This window comes from Phaseolus vulgaris, chromosome 1 (assembly GCF_051622355.1).
Source record: "Phaseolus vulgaris cultivar YP4 chromosome 1, ASM5162235v1, whole genome shotgun sequence".
NCBI lineage: Eukaryota > Viridiplantae > Streptophyta > Magnoliopsida > Fabales > Fabaceae > Phaseolus > Phaseolus vulgaris.
Genome location: NC_143498.1, coordinates 51,693,084 through 51,702,376, shown reverse-complemented (window position 1 = coordinate 51,702,376; position 9,293 = coordinate 51,693,084). Strand labels below are relative to the sequence as shown.

The following is a 9,293-nucleotide window of genomic DNA, read 5'->3' as shown; positions in this document are numbered from 1 at the left end:
TTTACATTTATTATGGTCAAATTTGAATTTGAAGTAATTTGGTATTGAAATTTTTTCTCAAAAATGATTTTATGATAAAACTTAATATATTTTTTCTACACGAAAATTATATTACAAAAGTTGTTTTTTATTTCACTCTAAATATTTGGCTAAACAGTTTTTTAAATATTGTTTTTTAAGAAACGTTAATAGTTAATATGTTAACTTTTGTTAGTAAGGGATTTAAACCCACAACCTATCTTTTCCTCTCTTCCAATTTTTACCACCAAACAAACTTTATATTTCTTTCAAATGTGTTCAAAATACTGCATCCAATTTGGAGCTTGCAAATGCCTCACTAGGTGTTATACAGACAACATTAAACACAAACTGTTTAAATTAATGAAAACGAAGGAAAGGAAATAGAGGAAATAAAATGAAAAAAAATTACTTTTTACAATTGTTTAAGAAAAAAAAATTAGAAAAATAAAAAATTGGATAAATTAAATCCACTCTATACACCCAACCTAAGGAGGCTAAATTGGTGAGAGAGTTCCTTTTATTTTTTGTATAGTTGTTTTAAATAATTTAAATAATTTTATGTTGAGGAAAATAATAGAGTAAAAGGTTAATTTTTTTGGTAGATTTATTATTTTGGAAAAAAAAATATTTTTTATTTATTTTCTCTTTGCTAGTCTAAATAAGTATTGAAGGAAATTTCTGTATTATGTTTGGTAGGCTTACCTATCTATTTCTCTATATCCTTTACTTTTTGTTTTTATTTTTATTACTTTTATCTTCTTTCAATTTTCCTCCTAACAGTGATTAAAAGGAAATGAGATCCAAATCAGCGCTTAAGGTTTGTAGGAAACACTACGAAACATTGGTCAACGATATAGTCAAATTTATTTACAAGAGGATTGCATCTCTTGCTAGTCATTCAACTTATGTATAAGTAATTCTAGCATAGAAAACAAAAAATAAATAAAAAATATTTTTAAAACTAAAATTAATTTATTTACAAGTTAAAATAAATTATAAAAATACATGGAATTTTTTACAAATTTACTATATATAAAATAGTTTAAGTTATGCAAAAGTCAATAATTTTGTTTCTTCTGAGTACTTATGGAAACCTTCATATAAATACTACCTATGGTTTGTTTGGTAAAGTGGAGAGAGAAAGATAATTAATTTTTTTTGTTCAGTCCAACAAATTTTGAAAATTATGAGACTCTTGTACCATCTTCTATTTTATTTATTTATTTTTATTATACTAATTAAATTGTACCTCTTCCAAAATGTTTTCCTCTACTTTTACCATACAAAATTACTAAGCATTCAATTATACTTTTTAACTATTTTTTTAAAATTTATTTCTCTCTCCTTTTACTTTCTGAAAACTTAGTGCTTCTACTTAGGAGTGGGTCAAGGTTATCTTTTATAGTTTTTTTGTTTTTTTTATTTGATTTGGAACCAAACCCAAGCTTAAGACTTATTTATATTGAAGATATAATTGCAGTAGTGTGAATTTTGATGTACCTTCAACTCGTGAACAACAGCAAAAGGGTCCTCTTTTTGGTAAAGTGACAAACGGATCCTTTGAAAAAAACTTCATTAGACACAACTTAATTTAATCACAATACAAATATTTGTCACACCAACCAAGTAATAAATAGTTGCACAAAATATCTCGTGACAAAAAGGGAGAAAGATGATGCTTTACGAAAATACTGCAACTGATTTGAATATACGACTTTAAAAGATGCTTTAAGTAAGTTATGCTTGAACCAAGTATCTCTTTAACCATCTTCTCTTTAACCAAGTATTTTAAAATTTGATTTAAAATTTTCTTATCGTTTTCCAATTCCAACAATATTAAGGAAAAATATTCAAAAATACAAGAGGTGGTGTGATGGGACAGAAAGTATGAGAAAACATCTTGCTCCTCTTCACATGACACTCTTATTTTATTATAAGAGTAACTTTATTACTACAATTAAACATAAGTGCATTATTATTATTATTATTTTACTTTAGATTTATACACGTGAGTCCCTCACTTTAATCACTTTGACCATGTACGTATGTAAATCCTGTAACAGAAGGGGTTTTGTTCTGATTCGGTTATTCTCACAATTTTCTTATTATGATGATGAAAGCATACTCTGATTATTTCATAGCTAAAGCCGAAAATCATTGTACGAGACCACGTTTCGTGTTGAGATTAGACAGTAAAGCATGTCTCTTTCAAGGAGGCAAACTTGTCTTACATGTCATTTGGATAGATTCGTTTCTGATTTCCCATTTCGGACTCAAATAATAATAATTCACGTAACTCACAATGGAATCTTTCTGGCCTGTAAGAAGGGGTTGAGTTCAGTCCAACTTTTGTTTTCAAAACAACAAAAAACCAAACAGTGGTCCGAACGATACAAATTAACTGAAAAATAAGAAATTATTAGGTACTCGGAAGTGTAATTTAACCAATGTTTGTCTTCTTTGACAGTTCGAGGTCGAAATCTGGATTTGGATGAGTTTTTAGTGGTTTTTTTTCAAATTCTGAAGATTCAATCTTCGAAAAAAGGACGTTTAAGTCAGTAATAACACACAAAATTATAATGAGTATATGATAGAATATGAGTTGAAAGTATTTCATGTGTTATGTATTAGATGATACTTTTTGTAAAAGATAATCAAGTATAGATGAACTGAATTGTAACTTCGATGTTAATCCTTTAATTTATACTTTTTCGTAAAGTTACATACATAAGTTTAGAAATAAATGAACAAGTATCAAATCTTCATGTCCATAACCTAACATTCCCTAGTAGATCAATGAAACTATGATGAATTTAAAGATGTGAAGCATTTGTTATATTCATAGGAGACTTAACAGTTTGTAAAAGAGAGTTTTGAATTTGTGAGTAAAACAGTGGCATGCGTTCCTTTTGTGTGTAGGCTTGCCATGTGTGTGCATCCCCTCTAATCATTGTCACGAATAGAGACAAATGAGTCTGACCCCATATGCACAACCAATGATACCTCCAATGCACCATTGCCATGTCATGAATGCCTTCAAAAGCCACTTCTTTAGCTGCATTTACCCCAAACCATGTCGTCTTTTTTTCACAAACATTCATCAGTTTCCAAGCGTGAACATCAAATCCAATTCTTGCAGGTAAAGGTAAAGGCACTCCCAATTTTACATTACAATAATACTCTCTCCATAACTTTTCTCACATGCCAACCATTTCCTTCAACCCTCTCCCCCCCAAAACAAAGGCCAAAACTATCCAAAGAAAGCATCATCATTTCGTCTCACCATCAATGTTGGCCGTTGAGAGATTGCAACCACCGACCATTTTGATTCAAATACTTTTTACTCACTTTTTTTTTCTCTTGTAAGGGTGAACACTGAACCTTGCACGTCGCGTGAAAAATGCTTGTGTGTAGTTAAGGTACACTTCCACACAAAATTTACCTCTAAGGTCACACAGTTTCAAAAATTACCTAACAATTGGGTGGGCCTCCAAATAGGGTTTTTATTTTTATTTTTTACCTCTAGGGTAAAGAAGTCATTTTCTTATCAAAATTTGGGTTGCTTTTACGATGTTGGGGATATTATTTATCTTTTCTTAACTTTTAATTCTCTCCTATATAATATATCTTTGTAAACAAGTTAAGACGATTGAGCCAAAAGGAGAGATCTTATCCATAACATAACATGTACTAAATATAACAAATAATAGAGTAATAGTGATTAGATATTAGCTTTGAAAATGAATGAAGGCTTGGATTTTCATTAATTAAGATAATGAGTACCTCCTTCCAGTTACTATTGGAATTTAACGTTTCACCAACTAAAAATGGGAATAGAAAGAGAAAGAGAAAGAGAAAGAGAGGGTCAAACCTAATATAATATCATATTTTAATTTGGCAAGTTGTGAGCCTAATTTGTTATTGTGGGCAATTAGAACCTTAATTTTCCTCATTAACACATGCAATGTCACGTCACTATCTTGCTCTCGTTTGTTATGGGAAAACTTTGCAGTACAGTGTTATTCATCTCGGTTTTCTAGTCAAACTTTCAAATCTGGGCTAATTTTGTCCTTCTTCAACCTATATTTTTTTATATGATATTAAGTGTAAAATAAGAATACATGTGAAAATAAAACACAGAAAGAAAGCAGGGGTAAAATTGAAAGAATGGAAAGTAAAGAGAAGGACGCGTGGATCCTCGTGAATTCTCTTTCATTCTCTCTCTCTGCATTCACCTTAATATCATCATCTTCTTCGCTCATTCTTCATTCAAATGTGAATTCCAATTCTTGCAATTGCTGATCACTCAATCATCGCTTCCACCTTCTCTGTTTTCAAGAACAATTCCAATCATAGCCCTCTTCTATCCATCATTCTCTTCTCATGGCGTCTTTCCACTCAAACCTCCATTCTGCTACGTCATCACAACACTCCAATCACAAGAAGCGCCGCAAACTGACGCACCACGCTTCCCTCGCTCCCTGGACTTCCCAAACCGAACACCGCATCTACGCCTTCAACCTCCTCCACGCGCTCCGCCGTAAAAGCCCTGCCGCCGCCCGCGATGTCCGCGCAGCCGCCGACCGCGCCCTCGCCGCCACGGCTAAAGGCCGAACTCACTGGAGCCGCGCGATTCTCGCGAATCCGTTTGGCCGGTGGAAGCAGAGGCACCACAGGAAGGCCAGGAAGTCCGGCTCCGGATTGGTGAAGAAGAGGACTCCGGAGATTCGGAGAACGGTTCCGCCGCTGCAGAAGAAAGCGCGCGTTCTCGGACGGTTAATCCCCGGTTGCCGGAAGCTGTCGTTCCCGAAGCTTCTAGAAGAAGCCGGTGACTACATATCTGCCTTGGAGATGCAAGTGCGAGCCATGACGGCTCTCGCCGACCTTCTCGCCGGCGGTCCCACGCCCCCGGCTCCGCTCCGTTTGAGTTGAGCTACTTTGATTTTAGTGTTTCTATTTTTGTTTATATATCGTTTTTATTGGTTTTCTGCTTTGAATTCCTCCTCTCTATCCTCATTTTTTATATTATTTCAGTTGAGGAAGTTATTATCGAGAATAATAAGATATGTTTTATACTAATAATAGTACTCTGATATGCTATAGTTTTTTGAAGCTTGGGATAAAGTATTAACAGGCTCTCAATTATTGATGACAACAAATTAAGACCTGCACACTTATGTGTTGTTGTAGCAGAAGAACAGGGTAGGGAAGGTTAGCCATAGAGGGGTCTATAAGTTTGTTATGTTTCATTAATAACTAATCTAATAATGTAGAAACAATTGATTAACTAGGTTTAATAAATTTAACTTTCCAATCACATTTTTGGCTGTGAAACTAAAAAAGAACATAGGGTTGCCTGAGATTCATGTGATGTGGTTTGGATGTCCCACAAGGAAGGGTTGAAGAGAGACGTGAGGTGAGTGATGAGATTAGGTTGCATACAATAGCATTGCATGCGAGTGAGTGAGTGTAGTATGTGAAAATGGGAAAAAAAGGTTTTCACGTGGCATTTGAAGAATTGGAATGGTTATTGGCCTTTTGTATTTGCATCCACATTGTTCTCCTTGGAACAGACAAATATGGGTCAGATCCTAGACAATGTTCTCTCTCTCTCTCTCTGCCCAAACACCTTTTTCCCTATTCAGTACTGACACGCGTGCAACCTTGACAATACATCTCTAAATTTTCCCACACTGACATCCCATTCCATGTGGCTAACCCATCACCCTTTTCTCCATTTTTCAACTTTCATTTCTCAAAATTCCACACCTTCTTTCCACATAATTACTACATTCTTTGTCCTGTCCATTAACCATCACATTCCACATGCACCCATTTCCTTCCATTTGAGCCTTTTCTTTTTAATTCACAGAATCAGGAGATAGTGGGACAGACTCGTCAATCAACAACTGTTTTTAGTTCTCATTTCACCCTTTGAAACAAGATTTCTACACATATAAAGTATGAGGAATATTAAAACACTTTCTTTAACATACCACTTGAAAATACAGTAGAATATGAGTATTTATCAACCACTTGTCTTTAAAATATTCACTGATGACATCCTAAAACTATAAAGATGGCCTTACTCTTGAGGGGAAAAAATTCAGGACAATATTTATTCTATTTTGTCATAGATATTCCATGAAGTATACTTCATTTTGACCTCATACCATGACACGTTTCAATAACTATTTCTTTATAGCAAAAACAAATATGGATTTCGTGTCAGTGTGCTTGCCTATTAAATTATGTGCATGTTTCTTTGCTAGCCTTTCTTTTATGGCCCTGGAATGGGATTAATAAAGTCCTTAATATGGTAAATGAGACCACTAGTTTGTCTGTGGTTCCAAACTCTGGATTTGTGTTTTACAGAGCTCAGATTTCGTGCACATGATGGCTGCCTAAGCATGCGAACTACAACTTATCAAGTGCTTTCCGATCTAAAACATCATAATTGTTTAGATAAAAATAATTTTAAATAATTTTTTTGCTTATTTGTATCTGCAAATATGTATCTTTATCAGTCACAACGTATAAATAATAATAATAATTGTATGTTTTCATTTTTTATTTCAATTCCATAATTTAATTTTTTTCATTTTTAGCAAAGAAAAGAAATTATGGAATTGAAGTAATAATAATAATATCAAAGTCAGCTTTTTTATTAAAATTAATATTACCTTCAGATTAAAATCTTAAGTCAGCTTTTTTTATTTATATGATGTTTAATTTATTAATTTTACATTTTTTTATCGGCATTAATACGAGAATTAATTCATATTTATTCATATTTAAATTCTAATAATTTTAGACAATGTAGTTATATTCTATAACCATAATTTTCTAGCAAGTAAAAGTATTATTTACTTTAATAGTAAGCCTTATTTACACCGCTAAATATTAAAATGAAATATTAATTGTTTCAAGATAAAAATATTAGTACAGCTTTGCCACCATAGTAATTTTCTCTTATTGAGCAGAATTATGTATTGAACATTATAACTATTTCAATAAAGTTATTGGTAGATTGTAAAAATAGAAAAGATGAAAAGTAAAAAAAAAGAACAAGATAATAAAAAAAGGTTGTCATAAAAAAAATTAATGAGAAAAAAAGTGGAATGGGCCTTCAAAGGATCTAATTCTCCTTTTTTTTCTATCATCTTTCTCCCTTTATTTTTCTCACAAAATATAAAAAATAGGTGGAATCAAACTTCATTTAAGCATGCTGACAATGTCTTCTTTCTTGTCTTTCAAATTTGCAAAAATGTGCATGACTAGGGTTTGATTAAAATCTACAAATTGTATGGATCTATCTATCACAATATTTTTTCAGTTACACTATTCAATACCTTCTGTCCATTCTTTATTTTATCAATTCTATTTATAACTAACTTGAGTTTCTAGTTTCTTTTAAAAAATAATTATGAAATCATTTTTAAATAAATCATTTTCAGACCATTAGGTTAATAAATCATTTTAGCTTGTTTAATTTTTTTAAATATATATATATATATATATAAAGTTAATCATATTTAAAAAATTAATTTTAATTCTAAATATAAAATAGTATAAATTATAATATATAGGTGTTTTTATAAAATAATAAAAACATAAGTTTTTATAATTATTAAATTTATTTATTTAGACATGACTCTAGGAAATAGATGTTTTTGACTAACTTTACAGTAAAAAAAAAAGCTTAAGAAGAGTGTAGAAGAAGAAAATATTCGCCTTGTCTTGAATTTGGTTTGAACAAATCATTTAGTTTTTTTTTTTTTTTTATCTTGTTGAGAAAGAAAGAGAAAAATATCTCTCCTGTCTAGTTCTGATTCTGGTCAGATTCTTTTGGTTCGCCTGCGAGGAATAAACTTAAAAAAATTTATTTGACACTGGAAAGAGAGTCGGAGAAGGATGAAAGAAGAGACTCACCTAAGAAGAATTTAAAAGAGATCCAATCCTATGAAACGGTAGCTACATTTCCACTACAATTTCTCTTTCAATACTTGCTTGTTTCGTTAAATTTCATTCTTGTTTCATTAGTAAGTGAGATTCTTTCGTAACGATTTAGAAAGTCTCTGTTCTAAGAACTCTGAGCATGTCACTCGACTTGGGAAGTCTGCTCATTATTGGTAGGTTTCAATTCATATTTATTATATCAAGTATTTATAATCTTGATTCAAGCATTTTTAATCTTGATCAAACAATTTTTACTCATTCACTATGTTTATTTATGTTAACCAAGACAAATCTCCATTTGAAGAATTCTTTACTGGTGTTGTTAGCCGATTTGTGAGATTCTTGTCAAGGGAAGATGAACCTGATTTTAGGTATGTATATTGTTCTCATTTCCTTTTTGGTTTTCAATTATGATATAAAAAAAAAGTCATGTGATTGGTGAGAATAGAATTTCTTGTATGAAGAAAACATAATCTAATAAAAATTTCACAAAAAAATACCTATTTAGATTTTGAAGGAGAATAAATTATTATTCTTTTGTATAAGAAGTGAGTCAAAACTCTTTTTATCCCTTCATTATTTATTTATTTATTTATTTTTAATTTGACCGTTACGACCATGTCTTTGGTTGTCTCCACAATAGCATATTTTCTTTTTTCTCTTGCTTACAATAATTACCTACCCTACAACCTCCAATTGAAAAGTTCTTTGCGACTGGTGTTGTCCGTCACTTTGTGAGTTCTTGTCAAGGGAAAATGAACCCAGTACCTATATGTACGCATTGGTTTGTATATCTTTTTTTTTCTATCAAAAGTCATATACACAATACTTAAATGAAAATTATACATATACAAAATCAACAATTGACAACAAAGAATATACCTTTTGTTGGTCAGACATGAAAGTGATGCCTTGACATACATCTACACCCCCAACATTTTCAATTAAAAGCTGCAAAAACTAACTCCAAGAATCTTTGCATTAAACCTCAACCACAACATATGCTAGTGGTAGCATATGATCATTTGGGTCCCTCCCAACTGCTGTCAACAGTTCACCACCATAAAAGCCTTTCAAGAAGCACTCATTCAAAGCAATTATGGACCTACAAGATATAAAACTATCATTGCAGGCTTTTAAGCACACATAAAATTTGTTAAAAACTTTAAAGTCATTCATGTCTTCAACTTTGACTTTCACTGTAGACCCTGAATTTGCATGCATTAACTCATGTGCATAGTCGTAAATTTGTTTGTACTGCTATTGAAATGAACCATGGACATTCTTCAACCCCATGGCCATTGAGCTTTTGA

The 9,293-nt window shown here is 31.7% G+C and overlaps 1 protein-coding gene across 1 annotated transcript; it reads left to right on the top strand.

The window, feature by feature from the left end:
* Nucleotides 1-4,149: 4,149 nt before the first annotated feature.
* On the top strand, nt 4,150-5,123 carry LOC137814903 (transcription factor bHLH149). The gene has a single exon (XM_068617842.2). It carries the CDS (start codon nt 4,405-4,407, stop codon nt 4,951-4,953), a length of 549 nt encoding a protein of 182 aa, XP_068473943.1. The 5' UTR covers nt 4,150-4,404; the 3' UTR covers nt 4,954-5,123.
* Nucleotides 5,124-9,293: the final 4,170 nt, after the last annotated feature.